General features: G+C 40.5%; 1 protein-coding gene across 1 annotated transcript in view; it reads right to left on the reverse strand.

Moving 5' to 3' along the window:
* The window catches only part of ANTXR2 (ANTXR cell adhesion molecule 2), a 269,460-nt gene that overhangs the window by 95,970 nt on the left and 150,278 nt on the right, over window positions 1–23,212 (reverse strand). Inside the window, exon 12 of the mRNA XM_044304994.1 lies at window positions 18,467–18,545. Within this exon, the coding sequence (XP_044160929.1) occupies window positions 18,467–18,545 (79 nt within the window). The remainder of the gene's footprint in view (window positions 1–18,466; window positions 18,546–23,212) is intronic.

The following is a 23,212-nucleotide window of genomic DNA, read 5'->3' on the forward strand; positions in this document are numbered from 1 at the left end:
CATTGTAAGTCTGGACGGATCCGTTTGCCTCCGCACGCTGCAAGCAGTGTTCGGGTGTCCGCCTGCTGAGCGGAGGACAAACGCTGCCAGACTGATGCATTCTGAGCGGATCCGCATCCACTCAGAATGCATTAGGGCCGTACGGATCTGTTTGGGGCCGCTTGTGAGAGCCTTCAAACGGAGCTCACAAGCGGAGCCCCGAACGCTAGTGTGAAAGTAGCCTAAATACATCCACAGGTGTGTCTATAATTAAGTCAGATGTTGCCAACAAACCTAACAGAAGTTTTCAAACAAATGATATCATCATATGGGCAGTCTAGAATTGTTTAAAGGCATAGTAATCTTAGTGGAGAAAATAAGTGGTGTGGAGGGCACTCAGATATCTGGTTGTTGCAAGGAAACGTACCACATATATGGACATAAAAATATTTGCTGAATATATATTAGTAATAAGATCCAATTAATCCTAAAAAAAAATCCATAAACATATAATATACAGTATATATAAAAAATACATCAAAGGTAAAAACAAAAAAATTATAATAAAATAGAGGAAAAGCATGAGAATTATAACCCCATATCAAAAATTCTAATATATATTGGTATGCACACAATATCACAATATATGTTCCATTCTTAAAAAGTCCATGATTTGCACATATGGATTGGACCATATGGTTTATATAATAAAAAAAAGTATTTGAATTCAAAGCAGCATATGTTTAGATCTTGGAAAATCAAATCAATGTTTTTTTATTTTTATGAATAGCTGTAAAGCAGTGCTCTGTGTATAAATAATATTATGCTGCCTTGCTATTGTAGCAGCGTCCTTATACCACTGATGAAGGAGCATGAGTCTCCGAAACGCATCTGGTTGCAAAGAGGAGACAGTACACAAGGGAATACTTATATCCAAACTGACCAAGCATTGGACTCTGCATAATCAAGTTCCCTTACAGCAAACAGGAGCGCTCCGCAATCCTCACTGATCAGCTAACTAGGAGCAGGAAGTATTGTTTTCTCCAATGCTGTTATATATATATTGGCAAAGGGTGTTGCCGTAGGAGAGTGCACCTACTCTTTGGGTTTGTGACGGTTGAGCCACTGCACTTTAATTATTATAGTAATCTTTGTGTACATAAACTTTTGACATTGCAGAAAGTAATAACAATGCCTTAAAACATTCTCTCTCTCATTATTCTGGCATTTGGCAAATATTAATAATTATGGTAATCCTAATTAACCAAAAACGGGAAAGGTTTATTCTAATTTCATGTCAGATATTGAGAAACACATGCATATGTGTCTTTTTATATAGTGTATGTAAACTTCTGGTTTCAACTGTACTTACAGGGCATTAAAATACTTTTTTTAGAGCTGTAATTAACAAAATTAAGAGCTTAAATTAACCGTTTAACATGCAAAACGTTTTCATTTCATGATCATTGTTATCATTATTTGTAATTCCACAGCATCACTGATGCCTGTATTAGTTTATATCAGGTTTATTACCTTTTTGTATCATGGACATCCATCACACAATAGTGAATCAAATTTTGTAGAGGTTTGATATAGATTTTTTATTTTTTTTGCATATATAAAATTATGGCTTGGTCTGTGTTTCATACTTTCACCCCCACCCCTTAGGGTGTTTGGGTTTGCAGATGACTGTTATTTTATTTTTTTGGAGGGAATTATTATTTTTTCATATTATCTGTGTATATTTTTAAATGATATATAACTAATAAAATACGTAATAAGTTTCCCTTTAATAGTGATATGAACAGGAGAAGGCAAATACATCTGCCAGTAAGACAATTCAGTGAACATTCAAGCACTTTCCACCTCCTCCCTCTTCCAACACAAATATATCTCTCAGATCTGCATATTACGGTACTCAACCAGGAGTTTCTGCATGCCCTCACCATCTCCCGCATAGACTACTTTAACATCCTCTTATATTGAACTCTGCCAGCTAACTAATTCACCGCTCTCCTCATTACTCCACTGTCTCTTCTCTTTCCCAATCCTTTCACTGGATCCCTGTTGCCCAGAGAATTCAGTACAAAACACTATGACATACAAGACTGTCCACAACTTGTCTCCTCCATACCGTACATCTGTGACCTGATCTCTCGATACCTTCCCACATGCAATCTCCTATCCTCACAAGACCTCCTTCTCTATTCTCCTCTTATCTGCTCTTTCCACAATCGCCTCCAAGATTTCTCCTGTGCATCCCCCATACTCTGGAACGCTCTACCCCAACATATCAGATGCTCAACTATGGTGGAAACCTTCAAAAGAAACCGGAAAACCCACCTCAGAGAAGCCTCCAACCTACAGTAACCCTGCTGCCACTATACCGCCATATAACTAGATTTACCCTCACCTACTATATCTTTCACCTATCACTTTTAGATTGTAATCCCTCGCAGGGAGGGTCCTCTCTCCTTCTGTACCAGTTTGTAACTTGTCTTGTTCCTGCTTCTTGCAGTTGTTGGGTATTATGTTTGTACACCCCATTCATATGTTGAGCTCCATGAAATGAATGATGTTTTAATTATAAATAATAATAAAATAATAATAAATTACCATGCAACATGAAGTCACACCCCTACTTAAAATTCTACAGACTTGATGTCATACCATATGGAATCCTATTAAGAGTTTATGGTAACCATCTTTTTTGTTGTCTCAAGAAAGACGCATATTTGATCTGACACAGAAAGTGTAAATATGATAGTTTTGTCTGGCTTCCCATATGGCCAATTTTATTACATATGTGTAGATAACAGGCCACAGTTTTCAGGAACAAAACCTGGAGCCATCCTGAAGGATTTAAAATATTTTTTCCTGCTTAGAAATATAATGCACATCCACAGGATGTACCATAAATGCTTTATGGGCAGGTTTCCACCTCTAGGACTCCCAAACTTTGGTAGAACTTGTTTTCCTGATAACTGCTCTGCCAACACATATATCCATTGGCTGCTATAGCAGACCAAGTGGAATGACACTCCGTCCCTATGAATGGGAGGTACCACCTCTTTGATCAGCAGCCTGATTTGGAGGTTAACTTTGGCAGCTATATGCAGGCAAAGAATCGAGAAGTGGCCATGCACATATATTGCTCTCTCCATTAAATTCTGTAGGAGTTATGGAATTAGCCAAGCAAGCTGGAACATATTAAAACTGTAAGCATTTCAATCTAAATAATTTTTGGGGGTAATCTGGTAGTTGGGTATTACAAAAAATAGTTCAGAGCAATTAATAGTTTTAATAATCTCCTTTAATGTGTGTTTTTCCATTCAATGACCAAGGACAAAATCACCACATTATATTTAGATTATATCTAGCATACTTTCAAATAGTATCATGAATAATTATTCTTCAGTGAAATTCAGCCATATCTTTGATGGTCAGAGGTAGTCCTACAAATGAAGACAGAGGTTGTTAACCTTTTTGCTGTGCCAATATCAAGTAATTTTTGTTACTGTATGCCAAAAGAAAAATGATCACCTCAAGCAACTTTAGGTACTGCTGGGCCTTTTTTAAGATTTGTTTTAAGATTCCATCTGCCTTATGAGGCAACTGGGCAAATGAAAGGAAAACACAATTGTTTTTATTTAAAAATGAAAATATTTGAATGTTTGGTAACAATGCGCAGGAGATACTTATATTCAATTGTTATCATGTCACATCACTTGTGCCTGTTCACTTATGGTTTATAACACAGAAATGTTGATAAAGATAAAAAAAATCGAAATAATTAAATAGCTGGCAAAATAATTCCTGGTGGTTTCAGTGACCATGCATGTTAAGCCACTTTGCAATTTTTAGTCACCACTGGATTAATCAATTAGGCACAATTTATGACCAAGCTTTTATGATATATGCAATGTATGAAGATCGAAAAACTAGATCAAAAACATTTCATGGCCATTAAGAAGGAATAAGATCAAAATCACTTTTCAACAAACTCTGGTGTGGGAAATTAATTACACACATAAAATAGCAGTACACTTTTTTTTTTTTTTTTTTTACAGTAGTGGTCTCTTTAAACCCTTAGTTAAACCCTCTACTGGGACTTGCGGACCAAGCAAATTTTTTTGAAATTTTTTACATTGTCACATTACAAGAGCTATATTTTTCCATCAAGTCTTATAAGGGCTTGTTTTTTGCAGGACAAGTTCTAGTTTTTAGGCCTCTTTCCTACGGGCGTCATATTTTTGGCCCGGATAAGAGGCGGGTGCGTTGCGGGAACACGCGCAATTTTTCCGCGCGAGTGCAAAACATTGTAATGCGTTTTGCACTCGCGTGAGAAAAATCGCGCATGTTTGGTACCCAAACCCGAACTTCTTCACAGAAGTTCGGGCTTGGGATTGATGTTCTGAAGATTGTATTATTTTCCCTTATAACATGGTTATAAGGGAAAATAATAGCATTCTGAATACAGAATGCATAGTATAATAGTGCTGGAGGGGTTAAAAATAAAATAAAAAATTAACTCACCTTCTCCTCTTGATCGCGTAGTTCCCGGTCTCTTATTTACTTAATGATGAGCTGTGGGCTAAATGACCTGTGGTGACGTCAGATCACATGCTCCAATCACATGGTCCATCACCTTGGTGATGGAGCATGTGATCTGACGTCACCACAGGTCCTTCATCAGCCATCATTAAAGAAGTAAAGAAGAGACCGGGAACTACGCGATCAAGAGGAGAAGGTGAGTTATTTTTTTTATTTTTTTTTAACCCCTCCAGCGCTATTTTACTATGCATTCTGTATGCAGAATGCTATTATTTTCCCTTATAACCATGTTATAAGGGAAAATAATACAGTGAATAGACTGTCACCTAGAAACCATGTGTGAAAATCGCACTGCATCCGCACTTGCTTGCAGATGCTTGTGATTTTCACGCAACCCCATTCATTTCTATGGGGCCTGCGTTACATGAAAAACGCAGAATATAGAACATGCTGCGATTTTCACGCAACGCATAAGTAATGCGTGAAAATCACCGCTCATGTGAACAGCCCCATAGAAATGAATGGGTCCGGATTCAGTGCGGGTGCAATGCGTTCAACTCACGCATCGCACCCGTGCGGAATACTCGCCCGTGTGAAAGGGGCCTTAATGCCACCATTTCGGGGTATGCAAATAAACTAATTAACCTTTATTAACTATTTTTGGGGATGGGAAAAACAGCACTATTGCCACTGAGTTTTTATGTTAGAAATTTTGCATCATTCATTTTTGCCATAAATAACATGATAATTGTATTCTCTGGGTCAGTAAGATAACAGCGATATCAAATATATAAAGTACTCAGATTTTTTTTACATTTTACTACTTTTGCACCACATTTAAAAAAATATATTTTTGCAGCCATAACTTTATTTTTCATTCTATGGAGATTCTTAAAGGCTTGATTTTTGCAGGACGACTTGTAGTTTTTAGTAGTATCATTTTGGGGTGCAAAACACATTTTCATAGCCTTTTATTCCATTTTTTTGGTGGTGAATAAGAAAATAACAGCAATTCTGGAATTTGCTTTTACGGTGTTCACCATACAGGATAAATTGAGTCACTATTATCGTGACAACCCCAAATATGTTGTGGGGATTTTATTTTAGCAATTTTTCAGATTGAAAATATGTTTTTCAGTGGGGGGCGGAGCCAGCGCCGGATCCGAATGGCCGCTTCTGTCTGAGCTCCGTACACAGACCTGCTGAGAACGTAGCTATCGCAAGCTTCTGAGACCTCCTACCATGGTCAAGATCGGAGGACAGAGACCCCCTGACCCAGGGGCCATCCCCAAAGCGCCGAATCCTAACTCAGGCATGGCTAAGTACCTCAAAAAGCAAGCTGCAGCTCCGGGCACTAAAGATTCCAAGATGGCGCCGCCGAGTGAGCGCATCTCCGATGGCGGCGAGGAAGGTCAGTCAGAGGTGGAAAGTGAGGCCGGGGACATAGGATCCCCTCGGGCACTGCCTGTGTCAAGAAAGTTTATAAAACAAGCGCTGGCCGATGCTCTACTGCCTCTGCGGCAGGAAATATCCGGTCTCACACAGGAGATCCAGCATGTAGGCCATAGGGTAGAAGCCCTGGAAACGACACAGGCGGCGATAATTGAGCACAGTACTGCTACCGCCCTGTCTCTCACCTCGTGCCAATCGCACATTAATGCCCTCTACAATAACCTGGAAGACCAGGAAAATCGTGGACGCAGGAACAATCTGCGCTTTAGAGGGCTCCCAGAGTATGTCCCTAATGATGAAATTATACCAGCTATTTTATCCATTGCAGCCTCGCTTCTGGGAGGGGACGATCCTCCATCCATATTGATTGAGAGAGCGCACAGGGCCCTTAGGCCTAAACCAAAAGGCAACGAGCCTCCAAGAGATGTAATATGTCGCTTCTTGAATTTTGCTGACAAAGAGCGAATCCTCATTGCTGCAAGAAAAGCGAAATCTGTCACCTATAGCAACGTTCCTGTCTCAATCTTTCAGGATTTAGCCCCTGTCACGCTACAGAAGAGAAAAATTCTCAAACCACTCACTGACTTGCTGCGTGAGAAACGGATCCTTTATAGATGGACTTTTCCTTTTGGATTATCGTTCAGCTATGCGGAGAAATTCATCAGAATCTCGTCATATGCAGACCTGCAAGATTTTCTTTCAACAGCGGATGTCCCTCCTCTCGATATAGCCTGCTGGGACCCTGTTTCTGATATCACTTCACTCCCTGAGTTACCGAAGATTGCTCCCTGGGAAAGAGCAGGCACCCCTAAACAGCAGAGAGCAAAGAGAAGAAGTAGTCCTTTGACACCTAAAAGAATTGCGTGGTCCACCACCTGATGTCTGAAGGACAATTAATGCCGTTATCGTCCTTTTTCTTAAGTCAGTGACTTCTCCTGTCCTCCTCCATCCCTTTCTCTTTTTCTTCCTTTATCCCACTTTAGCCTCCTATGTCTCCATTTAATCTCTCCATCTCCCTCCCTTTTCCCTTTTTTCCCTTCCTTTTTCCCTTCCCCCCTTTCCCCCCCCTCTTTTCCTCATCCTCTTCCCCCCTCCCTTTTCACTTAACACTAATGGTCTCCTCATCATATAATATATCGTTCCTCAGCGGGTCGCTATATATGGGGTTATAACCTCTTTTCCCCCCCCTCCCCTGATAGTTAAATATCTAATTGACAAGTGTCGATTATACTCTGTGTTAATGTTGGTTGCCCAATCGCGACCCTGTTTTGGTTTCAGTTTTGGTTTTTGTTTTCTGTTTGAATTTTCCTTTATAATGCTACTCCACGGTCAAGGGATATTGATGCAATGTACTGGTGTTCTTGGAGTTGTATTGCCTTGGATCCTGACTCCTCTTGAGGCTGCCAATCACACCTGCTTCTTCCTCTCTGATGCCAAAATAAGTAACGTAAGTCTTTTTGCCCACACCTCCACTCTTAATCCAATATGACAGATTTTAAACTCGCATCCTTTAACGTGAAAGGATTGAGATCACCCTCTAAACGTTCACAGATCTTTTCCCTTCTCTGGAAGGAGAGGTGTTCCATTATCTTCCTCCAGGAAACCCACTACAAACAAGGAAAATATCCCGATCTCTCCTTTTCTAGATTCCCTGATTGGTATCATTCTGGTTCTGATGGGGCGGCCTCCAGGGGAGTCAGCATTGGCATAAAAAAGAACTTCCCTTTCCAATACTCCTCCCATACCGCGGACACAGAGGGAAGGTACCTTATCTTAAAAGGTCTTATTGGGCATAAAATGTTCACTTTAGTTAATGTATACTGCTCCAAATTATGACCAAGTCCCTTGGCTCTTGAAATTACTGTCTATTGTAGAAAATGTTAGGGAAGGGACTCTTATATTAGCCTGGGGACCTGAACTTAGCCTTGCACCCGCTCTCTGACACTTCATCCAAAAGGTCATCTACTTCGAGTAAATTACTAAAAAAGGTGAAGTGCAGGATGCGTGATATGGGTTTGGTTGATATATGGAGATGTATGAATCCGACTTGTATTGATTACACCTTCTATTCGGCTCCTTCCCAGTCCTACAGCAGAATTGACTACATCTTCGTGCCTAAAGACTTCTTACACCTCTCCTCTGATCCCACGATTGGAAATATTACCATCTCGGACCACTCCCCAATCTTCTGCTCCTTCCACCCTCAACCTGGATCTGGTAAGTTCTCCGGTTGGAGACTTAATGAGTCTATATTGAGCGACCCTAGCCATGTTTCATCCTTTACCTCCCTTTTAGAGCAATATTTCGTGTCCAATGAGTCCCCTGAAATCTCCGCACAGACGCTTTGGGATGCCCACAAGGCATTTATACGCGGACAGTTCATAAGCAAGTGCTCCCATTTAAAAAAACTAGCCGACAGTCACCTTTCATCCCTTTTAGATCGCATACATACCTTAGAAAACCTACATAAACGGTCTTTAGACCCCCAACAACTTATTGAACTGTCTGCTCTTAGATCTGAACTGAAAAACATCCTAAATAAAAAAATCAGCTAAATATTATCTCTCTTCTCAACAAAAATTTACGCCCACGGCAATAAGGCCTCAAGATTCCTTATGAACCGTATCAAACAAAGGAAAAATGCTAGGTATGTGACCTCCATTAAATCCCCCCAGGGAAACCAATTATACTCACCTGAATCGATAGCTGAGCAATTCCGCCTTTTCTACAAAGACCTTTATAATCTACCCCCCCCCCCCTCTGACACCTTGTCTGCCATTAGCTCACTTAGTCACCCAAGCTCATTCTTAGATACTCTTAAGTTACCTTCTTTGACCATGTCCCAGAGAGAGGAACTCTCTAAACCTTTTGACCTAGCCGAGCTTTCCAAAGCTCTAAAGTCCTCTCCAAAGAATAAATGCCCCGGCCCTGACGGACTCCCGACGGTCTACTACTCCGTTTTTCAGACTACTTTAGCCCCCTTTCTCCTTCGGGTTTACAACCAAACGCTCCTAAACATTCCCCTTTCCTCGGATATGACGAGAGCTGTGATCTCGATAATTCCTAAGGAAGGGAAAGACCCTGCTAACTGCGCAAGCTATCGCCCTATATCCCTCTTAAATACTGACTTAAAATTGCTGGCAAAAATGTTAGCAACCAGAATACAACTTATTCTTCCTGCCCTGATACATCCCGATCAAGTAGGGTTTGTCAAAGGAAGGGAGGGAAAGGACAACACTACTAAGATCTTAAACGCCCTTTTCTACTCCTCCAGTAAAAAACTACCATTGGTTCTTCTGGGTACCGACGCGGAAAAGGCATTTGACCGCATTGACTGGTCTTATATTAAGCTGACACTACAGAAATTTGGATTCCCTGAGCCTTACGTTCATGCTATCTTTGCAATGTACTCGAATGCCACCGCGTCGGTCCTGGTGAATAGCCATACTTCAAATAACTTCCAGATCAAAAATGGCACTCGCCAAGGTTGCCCCCTCTCCCCCCTTATTTTCGTTCTGGTTATGGAAACCCTTATGCAGGCACTTAGACAGGAGACTTCCATTAAAGGGTTGAAGATTGGATCGCAAGAGTATAAACTAGCCGCTTTTGCGGATGATCTCTTGATCTTAACCACTAACCCTGTTACTTCCATGCCCAACATACTCCGTACACTGGATGTCTTCAGTTCATTCTCAAACTTTAAGGTCAACCCACAAAAGTCTCAGATCTTACATATTGGCCTATCTCCTGAGACCGTTAATAAACTCCAAGCTAATTCCCCATTTAATTGGACTACCCAACTCATAACTTACTTAGGAATTAAGATTAATGCTCATTTGCCTGACTTGTTTCATTTGAACTATACCCCCCTTCTGAAATCTATGGCCGCTCAATTGGACTCACTAGAAAAACACTTTCTATCTTGGTTTGGAAGAAAGAATATTGTAATGTCATTGATTATTCCAAGGCTGACTTACCTCCTCCAGGTTCTCCCTATCATGATCCCACGCTCTTTTTTCAACAAAATAAATGCACTGATTTTTGTGGGATAAGAAAAAGCCCAGAATTTCTCTTTCTTCCCTCATTAGACCGAAACGACTAGGAGGTATAGGCCTTCCTGACCCCGAACTATACATGAAAGCAATACACCTGTGTAGGGTGGTTGATTGGTTACGTTCCCCCTCTCATAAAACTTGGCTCCACATTGAAAATTTTAATTTGGTCTCCTCCATTAGATCCCTCTTACTTTCAGATAAGCCACTTTCTCCATGTCCCCATATGTCCAATCCTTTAATAAGGTCCACTGTTAAGGTATGGAAGTGGTTTTCTTCTAACTACACTGACCAGTTACCTTTATCTCACCTCCTTCAAATTAAAGATATATACTCACTCGCCCCTGGGGAAATAAAATCCTCTATCCCTTCCCAACTTAGGCTCTCAACTACTCCCTTATCAGAGTTACTGGATGGCGATGGCTGTATCCCACCTGACGCCACTCTAGCCTCCACGTGCGGTGTACTGCCCGCCAATTTTCTAGCCCTTAATTACCTTAAAGGAGAATTACTTAGATACTCCAAATCTGCCCCCTCGACCCATACGTCTGGATGGTTTGAGAATTTGATTTCCTCTACAACTTATCCCCCGAAACTAATCTCCTTGCTTTACAAAAAGCTCATTCAGCCTCGCGTGAGCGTTAAACCCTCATACATTGGGTTATGGGAAAAGGACCTGGGTAAGCAGTTTTCAGAGACGGAAGTCAATTCCCTGTTAATCGCCCCTCACAGATCTTCAAGGTGCGTCCGGGTGCAGGAGAACGGATACAAGATCCTGTCCAGGTGGTACAGAACCCCTGATAAAGTGGCTCTCATGTACCCTGACATACCGGATACGTGCTGGAGATGTGGTTCAGACAAGGGCACTTTCATCCATATTTGGTGGAACTGTCCTCCTTTATTAGATTGGTGGAACCAGATATTCCGCATCAGTAATTCTATTTGTGGTTCCTCTGCCCCATGCACGCCTGCAATTGCTCTTATATCCTTAGATATACTCAAACATGATAAATGTCACGGGCTACTTTTACACCTTTTATCGGCGGCCCGTCTCCTGATTCCCACCAAATGGCGTTCTGATGAGATCCCCTCAATTGAACAATGGACGAACAGGGTCGACCAAATTTATCGCCTTGAGGAGTTGTCCAATTGGGAGCTAGGTACTAGAGGGAAATTTCTCTCAACTTGGTCGGCTTGGAGAAGGACACAGAAACTTCTCTTAATATGTCCCTCTCTATTATGGCAAATTTCGCTTTCTGTTGGTCAAATGGGCCTAACACCAACTTGACTTCTGTCATTTTACCTAAACTGCAGTTGTATTACAATAGTCTCACCCTGAATGTCAGTACAATTTCTTTATGTAATAATGACACTATTTGTACTAGCATCCTTCCTGCTGCGCCAGGATTTGACGATTGCTCCTTGTATTGTGATGTAGTATTTTTCTTCTTGTCTTTTTTGATTTGATGATAAAAAATCAATAAAAAAATGTTAAACAAAAAAAAAAAGAAAATATGTTTTTCAGTGAAATATTTTAGTTTTTTTGTTTTTACATTTAATAAAACTTACTTTTTTTTAAACCATTAATAATACCAAAAGGGGAGTTTAACAGATGATCTTTTGATTGATTTTATACAATACAGTGTATTATACTGAGAGTGCTATACTGACAGTCACCAGCAGTCTGTGCCAGAGAAGAAGAACCTGTTATGTATACACTTATTACAGAAGCTCTAAAGTAAAAAAACACGAAGACCTTTGAGTAATACTTTAAATAATAATTATTAAAAGAAAGAAAAAATAATCCTTTATGCCCCCCTCCCCACAGTAGACCATCTTTAAATTGCTCATCATTTTTGACATAATCACCACTTATGTCAAGATTTAGCTTCCCACCATCTTTCTCTTTCTGTCAACTAGGGTAGTACTGATGGTGCATATGAATATGCGCTACCTGCATTTATACTGAATGAATTATAATCAGTCAGGTGCAACACATGGGGACTGTGTTTTCTGTTATTTGTGTAACTACATTCTATAATTTTCTCAATAAAAATGTTTGCAGGTGTCTCAGGCAAAGAAGTGTCTTACTTCAGTTACCATGTGCCATATTTTAGACAATTGCATAGCAAACCTACGGTAGCGGCGGAGCTTAGTTCTTTGTAGTCTATCAACAATATTATTGGATCTCTTTCACTTATATGGAGCACAATTCTCATAAAGACTAAGTTAAAGGGGTTGTCTGGGTTCTGAGCTAAACCAGGACATAACCATAATTTTACCCAGGCAGCCCTCAAGATGCTCGCATCGGAGCATTTCATGCTCCAATGCTCTCTCTTGCCCTGTGCTGGATCGCACAGGGCAAGGGCTCTTTTATTTACAATAACACACTGCCGAGCGGAGGCAGTGTGTTCGGTGACGTCACCGGCTCTGATGGGTGGGCTTTAGCACGACCCTAGCTGTTTTACAGGTTAGGGCAGCTAGACGCCCCCAGGAAGCAGCTCAGGCGAAACGTGCATTGGGGTTGGTGAGGCCTGTGATTCCCCTGGTCTAGTTGACTGTTAGCTATTTTTTGTACAGCTATTTTTTGCACATGTAATACTATTAAGGGTATTGCCTTTTTGATTTGAGGTGCACTGTGGACTACATGGCAATATTAAACAATGATATGGTGTGTGAATTACCTGTGGGACCAGGTTGCCCATAGCTATTTCACACATGCATTAGTGCTGATTGCGGTGCCTTGCGAATTGATTTGTACGGTGGAGTGCATATTGAGGATGTTGTCCCCTGGTCACATACTCATAGCTGTGCAATTTACCTGCATGTAATTAAATGCAATTAGTGGCATGATATAGTAGCTATCTATGGGACAAAATAGCCTGGAATACAATATGCACCAGTGTCTATTGTCTCTTTGTTTAGTCATACTTTGCACTGGGAATATCGCTGTGACACATCCAACATCAGTATCTCCAACATTGCTGCGGTTTTTATACTTGATATTTTAATAAATGATTTGGTAATAATAAAGATATATTTATTCATTATTTATATGTGTTAATTTTTTATTTATTTTTTTAGGTTAGGGCAGCGCTAAAGCCCGCCTATTGGTGCTGGTGACGTCACTGGGTTCACTGCTGGGCGGAAGCCTCTGCCTGGCAGCCCTGTGGAGAGACCGGTTCATGACCGGAACAGCAGAAAATGCCTTTGCCCTGCATGATTTAGCGCAGGGCAAAGGAGAGCATCAGAGCAGTAACTGCTCCAATGCTTAAGTCAGGGGGGCTGCCTGGGTGAAAATGGAGGTATCTCCGGGTTCAGATCTAAAGCCGGACAACCCCTTTAAAATTAATTTAAGCAACTTACCAGGTCAATTAGATATTCCCAGTGATATCTATCTAATGACATTGTCATTAGCCTGCATTCGGCTTTAAAGGGAACCTGTCACCTCGAAATTGCATATAATACCACCAGCATAACCTCATAGTAGCCCCGAGTCTGTTATTAATGATGTGTTTGATCCGGTAAACTGATGTTCCATACATGACAAAAACAATGTTTTAATCGCCATTCGCCGGTCAGTCTGAAGTCAAGGGGTAGCGGCCTCCTTGCTTCAAGTCAAGATAAGCAGGCCCCATAACCGTCCCCTCTTTTGTGTGATTGGCATCCTGCAGGGCGGCCTGGGATAGCGCTAGTCTCACGCATGCGTGATGTGCTGATGACTGTGAGAGCCGGGATCGCGCAGTAACAAGGAGTGCACCGCGCATGCTTGAGAATAACGCGATCCCAAGCCGCACTGCAGGATGTCAATCACACAGAAGAGGGGAAGGTTAGGGGGCGTGTGTATCTTGACTTGAAGCAAGGAGGCCGCTACCCCTTGACTTCAGACTGACCAGCAAGATAGCGCTGATGGTGAGGTGATAGGTTCCCTTTAAGATACCAGTGGCTGGTTAGCCAAGATCTTATTTATATATGACGTGCGATTGCAAACTCTCTTGGGAAGCAGCAGCATGCTTTCAGTACCTGTCTCTTGTGTGAAAATTTGATTTGCATGGCCAGAATATAGCACATTTCAATTACAAAAAAAAATAAAAATTCATTACATTTTTAACATCAAGTTGTAATATTATATAATACAATTATTATATAACAATATTTTTTTCTAAATGAATTAGTATTTATTGTTGCAAAGTATAATTTACACATACTGTAATTCTAAATTTCTACATTATTGTTTGTGCCATAAAGCCTTTGACTAAAGAGACATGTCACCAGGCTGTATTTTGTTTTCTGATGCATATTGTTACTGTGAAGGATACAAAATCTGCATGTATAATCAAAACAGAAACATATTTTATTGTTCTAGTACAGTGTGTGAAATGTTTATCAATAAAAAATAGAGATTTTTGTCCTTTTTTTGTAAATTACTAATCTGTAAAGAGATTGATGTGTCCTTGAGGTATGCAACAGTGGCTCATAAGTAAGCAGACAGTAGCCCATCAAGGAAGCTAATGTGATAAGCATGCATATTCATCTTAAAATAGGTTTATTGTTTTCATTAAGAGAAACAAAATCAGAGTCTTGCAGGTATAATACAGGTTAATGGCTAACAAAAATAGACACAATGGTATCACACAGCGAGCTTTCAAGACAACTCACGTCCCTTCTTCAGGCTTAAGAAACAGCAAAATGTATATACAAAAACAGCAGAAACATGGTGGAATGGTCATTTGAAAAACAACAGAATATAAAAAAAATCTTGAGAATGAGTCCTTAATTTGCTTACAGACAAGCAATGTGAGAGTTTTATACAGTAGTCTCTAAACTGATGTTAGCTCTAAAACCTGGTTATCTAGTATTCGCCCTTCTTGACTTTTTTTTGTGTTTTGGTGCCTCACAACCTGGAATTAACATGGATTGTTTGAGGATTTTCATCATTTAATTAAAGGGGTTATCCAATCTTAGACAATGGGGGCATATCGCTAGGATATGCCCCCATTGTCTGATAGGTGCGGGTCCCACCTCTGGGACCCACACCTACAACGAGAACGGAGTCGGGGAGAGTTGTGGCTGGAGGACCCTGGGTTTCCCAGGGTCCGTCCACCACCAGGCACAGCTCCCCGCCTCTCCCATTGAAGTGAATGGGAGCGCACCGCGCATGCGCAGCCAATGCTCCCATTCATTTCTATGGGGCCGACGGAAATAGCCGAGCCAGCGCTCGGCTATTTTCGGCGGCTCCATAGAAATGAACGGAGTGCGGCTGCGCATGCACAGTGCGCCCTCCTCCAATTTCTCTGCTCCATTCTCCTTGTAGGTGCGGGTCCCAGCGGTGGGACCCGCACCTATCAGACAATGGGGGCATATCCTAGCGATATTCCCCCAATTGTCTAAGATGGGATAACCCCTTTAACAGAACATGCCCACAACTTTGATGTTTTTTTTTGTTTTGTTATTGTAAAGCAAACAACAAATAGGACAAAATAACAGAAAAAGTCAATGTGCATAACTATTCACCCCCCTAAAGTCAATACTTTGTAGAGCCACCTTTTGCAGTAATCACATCTCCAAGTCGCTTTGGGATTTTTGCCCATTCCTCCTTGCAAAACTGCTGCAGCTACTTCAAGTTGGATGGTTTGCGTTTGTGAACAGCAATCTTTAACGGAAACCTGTCACCGGGATTTTGTGCATAGAGCTGAGGACATGGGTTGCTAGATGGCCGCTAGCACATCTGCAATACCAAGTACCCATAGTTCTGTGTGCTTTTATTGTGTAAAAAAAAACTATTTGACTCATCTCAGGGACAGGACTCATCTCAGGTTAATTTGCATATTTATCAAATTGTATTTTTTTACACAATAAAAGCACACAGAGCTATGGGTACTGGATATTGCGGATGTGCTAGCGGCCATCTAGCAACCCATGTCCTCAGCTCTATGCACAAAATCCCGGTGACAGGTTTCCGTTAAAGATTGCTGTTCACAAACGCAAACCATCCAACTTGAAGTAGCTGCAGCAGTTTTGCAAGGAGGAATGGGCAAAAATCCCAGTGGTAAGATGTGGCAAGCTCATAGAGACTTATCCAAAGCGACTTAGAGATGTGATTGCTGGGACTGGGTATTGCGTATGTGCTAGTGGCCATCTAGCAACCCATGTCCTCAGCTCTATACACAAAATCCAGGTGACAGGTTCCCTTTAAAGAGGACCTTTCACTAGAATAAAACATCTAAACTAACTATACAGACATGGAGAGCGGTGCCCAGGGATCTCCCTGCACTTACTGTTATACCTGGGCGCCACTCCGTTCTCCCGGTATAGCCTCCGGTATCTTCATAGTTAGGCTCCACCCTGGGGAATCTGCCGTCGTCTCCTTCTCCCATGCTGTAGGCTGGCCAATCGCAGCGCTCAGCTCATAGCCTGAGAGGCTTTTTTTTTCTCTCAGGCTATGAGCTGAGCGCTGCGATTGGCCACTGCTACAGCATGGGAGAATGAGACGCCGGCAGGTTCCCCTGGGTGGAGCCTAACTATGAAGATACCAGAGGCTATACCGGGAGAACGGAGCGGCGCCCAGGTATAACAGTAAGTGCAGGGAGATCCCTGGGTGCCTCTCTCCATGTCTGTATAGTTAGTTTAGATGTTTTATTCTAGTGAAAGGTCCTCTTTAAGTATGACCACAGATTTTCTATTGGATTGAGATCTAGTCTTTGACTAGGCCATTCCAATACATTTACATGTTTCCCCTTAAACTACTCAAGTGTTGCTTTAGCAGTGTGTTTGGGGTCATTGTCCTGCTGGAAGTTAAATCTCCGTCCTAGCCTCAAATCATGCACAGATTGGTACAGGTTTTGCTCAAGAATATCCCTGTATTTAGCACCATCCATCTTTTCCTCAACTCTGACCAGTTTCCCAGTCCTGGATGCTGAAAAACATCCCCACAGCATGATGCTTCATCACCATGTTTCACTGGGGTATGGTGTTCTTTGGGTGATGTGATGTGTTGGGATTGCACCAGACATAGCATTTTCTTTGAGAGCTGAAAAGTTCAATTTTAGTCTCATCAGACCAGAGCACCTTCCTTCATACATTTTGGGAGTCTCCCACATGCCTTTTTGTTTTTTGCTGAAAGTAATTGCTTTCTTCTGGCTACTCTGCCATAAAGCCCAACTCTATGGAGCATACAGCTTATTGCCGTCCTATGTACAGATACTCCAGTCTCTGCTGTGGAACTCTGCAGCTACTCCACGGTTACCTTAAGTCTCTGTGCTGCCTCTCTAATTAATGCCCTCCTTGCCCGATCTGTGAGTTTCGGTGGGCCGCCGTCTCTTGGCAGATTTGCTGTTGTGCCCTGTTCTTTCCATTTGGTTATGATAGATTTGATGGTGCTCCTGGGGATGATCAAAGATTTGGATATTTTTTATAACCTAACCCTGACTTATACTTCTCAACAACATTGTCCCTTACTTTTGGAGAGTTCCTTGATGCCTCTTGCTTAGGTGTTGCAGCCTCTGGGGCCTTTCAAAAAAGGTGTGTATATGTAATGACAGATCATGTGACACTTAGATTGCACACAGGTGGACATCATTTCACCAGTGATGTGACTTCTGAAGGTAATTGGTTGCACAAGAGCTTTTCATGGGCTTCCTAACAAAGGGGGTGAATACTTCCGCACATTCCAATTTCTGCTACATATTTCTAGACAATAGTTTAATTTATATATTTTTTCTCATTTCACTTCACCAATTTAGACTATTGTGTTCTGATCCATCACTTAAAATTCAGATTAACAAAACATTGCACTTAAGGCTGTAATGTAACAAAACACGAAAACAGTCAAGGTGGGTGAATACGTTTGCAAGGCACTGTAGATGGCACATAACATTTCCAGTCCAGTGGGGACAGAAGCAGTGGCATTAGAACCGGGAGGCTAAGTGAGTGGTGTTTTTGTGCCAATGCCTGGCCTCCCTACATTTTTGTGAATATTGGACCTAAGCCTTTAATATAATATTTGCTTTTTGTTTTATTACTAAAACATAAAGTATGTGGCAACTGCCATGTTTGGTCACAGTAGCTAAAGTTAGTCACCTCAGAGCCAATAGGAGAGTCAAACTGTTATACAGGCTAGATCTTCAATAGTATATTCTCTGCCTCCAGATGCTGTACTGTACATAAGTGAACTTAAAAAAAATTAAAATCACACTTTAAATAAGCTGCTAAATGAGTTTATCTAACCTGATTCAGAAGTTTATTGAATTCAGCGTGACACTATCACTTGCTCATGATCAATGATTTAGCAAGATAGTAAGTTTTACAAATAAATACTTTATACTGTACTTAGTACAGTCAGTGCATTTTCTGTGTGTGCATTCATCAATTTTAGCAATTTTTTTATCAATAATTTTATTATTTTAAATCTGTTAACATTTTGTACTTACACAACTAGAAGCAGTGATTGTCTTGGGATTAGTGAGGGCAGTTTTTCCATTGTTCACGCTTACCCAAACCTCCATCGTTCTGTAAAGAAGTAAATTCAAATTAAGTTTGAATAACTGACAATAAACTAACTAAACTAAAAGAAAAATCACTTTCTTCAATTTTCCAAACCCCATTTATGACATTTAAGTTGTGTAATTAATCAACATTAGCAGGGCAGATTTTTTTTTTCATAGGAAAAGTAAAACAAAAAAGAGGCTAAACCAGCATTAGACTATTGTAAGTTAGAAAATGATGGTATAAACTAATTTACTATAGTAAATGCCTACCATGTTTGAGCTAAGCAGTCACATTATCTATGTTTATGTTGTCAAACAGTGGGCAAAATATATCTAGCCATTAGCCAATAAGACTCCTCACGCCAATTAAGTGCTCTCCTTAAGGAGATATAATATGCCCAGGATGAAAAAAAAAACCTCATTAAGAACTTGATGGCAGCAACGCATCTCAAATAAGTTGGGACAGAGGCAATAAAAAGTTACTAATAAAAAAAAGCTAGTAATCTGATGCTATGTTACATGACTAGGTATAAAAACAGTTTGTTAGAGAGGCAGAGTTTGTCAGCAGCAAAGATGGGCAGAAGTTCTATCTAATGTCTAAAAAGTAGAGACATTTCAGAAAAAGGTTCCTCAATGTAAAATTGCGATAGTTTGCTGTGCAATCCACAAGTGCAAATTAAAGTTGGAAAACTGCTCTTTGGGCACATAAATCAATTTTAAAATGTATATATTTTTTCTTTTTGGACACGTTGTTCTGCAGTTTCAAGAGGAGAACGACCATCCCACTTATTGTGAACACCCAGTTCAAAAGCTTGAATCTCTGATTGAATGAGGTTTAGGGATGAGTGAATCAACTTCGGATGAAACATCCAAAGTCTATTTGCATAAAACTTTGTTCTAATAATGTACGGAGCAGGAGCTCCGTACAGTATTAGAATTTATTGGCTCTGATGAGCCGAAGTTATTGCTTTGCGAAGTCTCGCGAGACTTTGCGCAATAACTTCATAAATTAATTTGTACTGTAAAAAAAACATTTCCAGAACTGTGGTACCTTGGAACCGAACCCCAGTTCGGGAAATGTTTTTTTTACAGTATAGTGTCTATGCCGTGCCAGCTGGAAAAACACTATCAATGCTGAACAGTGTATAGAGGGTTTAGAACAACGCATGCACATATCCAGATAATGTCTCTTTTAGGGAAGGCCTTGCATATTTCAGCAAGTCAATGCTAAACCACATACTGCATCCATCCCAACAGCATGGCTTCACAGAATAACTGGCCTTTTCCAATACAAGCTATGGCAAAATAAACTGTGCCATTAAAAAATACAACTTGTCCCACAAAAAATAAGCCCTTATATGGCTATGTGAACCTAAAAAAAAATGCCTCTTGGAAGGGCAGGGAAGGAAAACTGAAAATTTAAAAAATTTAAATAGGTTGTTCCCTGACAGGGTTAATGTCTCAACTGCGTCTAGATATTTATGCTCTCCTTTACATATTAGTGGTCAAAGGAGGACTGGAAACTTAAAGTGGCCCTGGAAAATAAAACTTCAACATGGCTTCATATTATAGGCGAGTCCAAATTGGCAGAAGGTGGGGTCAACACAAGAAGGCAGGGCGGGGCAACAAAACCCTAGTACAGAGCAAAATACCACCCCAGCAGAACCATATACCACAGCGCAGCACAAAATACTGCCACCTTCATCACTGTATGAAACTGAATTATCGCCCCGAGGATGTCAATACAGTTGAGTTCAGGAGGGCACCTGCAGCAGCTGACCAGGTGCATAGGTGCCTGATGCTAATAGCATTAGTTAATATTAGAACCAATATTAGGTGCATAAAAGAATGGCTGACAAATGAGGGTATTAACAGATAAAAGGGAGATTGAAAGTTCTGCTACTGTATTGAACAGGACATATAGCCCCTGACAGGTCTAAAATCTATCACAGCTAACTCTGATGCTCTTTTTCCCCTTCTGTCCAGTAGATGAGGGCACTGCACTAAAGTGGATATGGCCTTTTGCCACGTGCTTGGTTGTGAATTTCCCATCATGTGAATTATGGTTGACATTTCAATCCACGGTAACCTATTTGCAAAGTATTCATTTGCTAGTTGCTTTACGAGTGTACAATAAAAGATTGTCATTTTACGATCCATAAAAAAAAAGAAAAAATATTAAATAAAATTGTGAAAGACATTTGCTGAAAGTAATAAATAATTTACCTCAAATTTTTGTGCACTGGAAATTAAACTGGCAACTGTTCAAATAGTTATTAAAATTATAATGACTGGAGATATTTTGAAATCAATCACCAGCATTAAAATAGATAAATGAGTAAAGGATTTTTTTTCCTTAAAACAAAAAAGACAAATGTGATTAGTGAGTGGTAGAGTGTTTGTAACAAAGTTTCACTGAATAATAAGAGAGAGCTGCTTTCATAGCCGTTCATGGTAGGTTAGCACTATCTATAGGATAGTATTAGCTGTTTAATAGCCCCAATCACCAGACTGGGGCATGTTGTCTCAACCCTAGGTCATTTAATGTAGAGAAACGATTACATTAATAATGACACAGATAGAAAAATGTCAATAATTCATAACGCAGTTCCAATTTCCCATGGCAAGCCTGGACATTGACCTAGTGCATCTGCTTTATGTAAACTGTATACAGGAAACAGGGATAATTTCTCTCCTTTTTTTATTTTTGTTAATTTACAGTTTAATTTTAATCCATAATGAATACCCTTCACATTTTCTATGTGTCCCCATTGGTTCTTGTTTATCTGGGCTACTGGGGAGGGGGGGGGGGGGAGCACAGGGCAGAATGAATCTCCCTTCTTAATTCTCCTCTAGAAGGAGTCTTCCAGCTAACATAGGATTAGTATGCAGAGACCTGGCCGGGGAAAGAGGGATTGAGCATGCATGACCTGCCACACTCAGCCAACTAGGTGGACGTGCACACTTGTATCCACTTTGAACACCAGATGGCAATATACTATATAATAAATGTCATAGCTTTTCACTAGATCTTTTGTAAAGCATGTAAATGACAATCAGTAATCTTTTATATGATCTATACAATGTATGTGGGACAAACCCTTAAAGAAATGTTACAATAACAGCAACATCATATGGTTAGAAGTAGTGTTGAGCGCGCATGCTTGGCCAAACTGCTGTTTGGCTCAAGCATCGCTATGCTCGGCACATCCGAGTGCTCGACCAAATACTGCAGGTTCTCGAGTAGAATTTAATACAATAAAAGTCAATGGGAGACCCTGGTTCACAAAAAAAGGTTAGAACAGCATTAAGAGGATGGTTGGATGCGTCTTGGACTCCTATTATCTACGACATACAATAGAAAACCACACAAAGGCCATATGCCAAAAGCCAGGTATATGCAAGCCATCAATCTATCCATGAGACAGATCACAGGCTGAGTCAACATACATTAGAATGGCAGCCTTGTGCACTATGAGACATTCCAAACCAGCTCTCATCTGACTGAGAGCCAATAAGCCTCAATGTTACTTCAGATCTGTTGGATGGCTTGGGTGGACCTGCGCACCTAGATCAAAAATCATTAAGGAGACAAAAAGTTGTCTGATTGTCGTAACATAATATTCAATAACCTTTCTATACAGTTTTGTCATGTAAAAACTCATTTGCATAAACATGGGCATATGGGAAAGACATGGAAAATGTGCGATCTACACTACTTACGAACTGTGCCATCTATTGGTTTCATAGTCTTATGACAAGAGTAATAGTATTGGCATAAGACTTTGAAACCAATAGATGGCGCTGTTCATGAATCAAATGACGAATATTCGCTATAACGAATATATAGCACTATATTCAAAATATTCACCAATTCTCGAAGTTGCAAGATGAAAATTTGCTATTCGAATATTCACGCTCAACACTAGTCATAAGACTATGAAACCAATAGATGGCTCTGTTCATGACTCATGAACAGTGCCATCTATTTGTTTCATAGTCTTATGCCAATACTATTACTCTTGTCATAAGACTATGAAACCAATAGATGGCACAGTTCGTAAGTAGTGTAGATCGCACATTTTCCATGTCTTTCCCATATGCCCATGTTTATGCAAATGAGTTTTTACATGACAAAACTGTATAGAAAGGTTATTGAATATTATGTTACGACAATCAGACAACTTTTTGTCTCCTTAATGATTTTTGATCTAGGTGCGCAGGTCCACCCAAGCCATCCAACAGATCTGAAGTAACTTTGAGACTTACTGGCTTTCAGTTAGATGAGAACTGGTTTAGTGCACAAGGCTGCCATTGTAATGTATGTTGACTCAGCCTATAATCTGTCTTATAGATAGATTGATGGCTTGCATATACCTGGCTTTTGGCATATAGCCTTTAAAGGGAACCTGTCACCGGGATTTTGTGTATAGAGCTGAGGAAATGGGTTGCTAGATGGCCGCTAGCACATCCGCAATACCCAGTCCCCATAGCTCTGTGTGCTTTTATTGTGTCAAAAAAGAGATTTGATACATATGCAAATTAACCTGAGATGAGTCCTGTCCCTGACTCATCTCACATACAGGACTCATCCCAGGTTAATTTGCATATGTATCAAATCGGTTTTTATACACAATAAAAGCACACAGAGCTATGGGGACTGGATATTGCGGGTGTGCTAGCGGCCAT

Source organism: Bufo gargarizans, chromosome 1, assembly GCF_014858855.1.
Source record: "Bufo gargarizans isolate SCDJY-AF-19 chromosome 1, ASM1485885v1, whole genome shotgun sequence".
Lineage (NCBI taxonomy): Eukaryota > Metazoa > Chordata > Amphibia > Anura > Bufonidae > Bufo > Bufo gargarizans.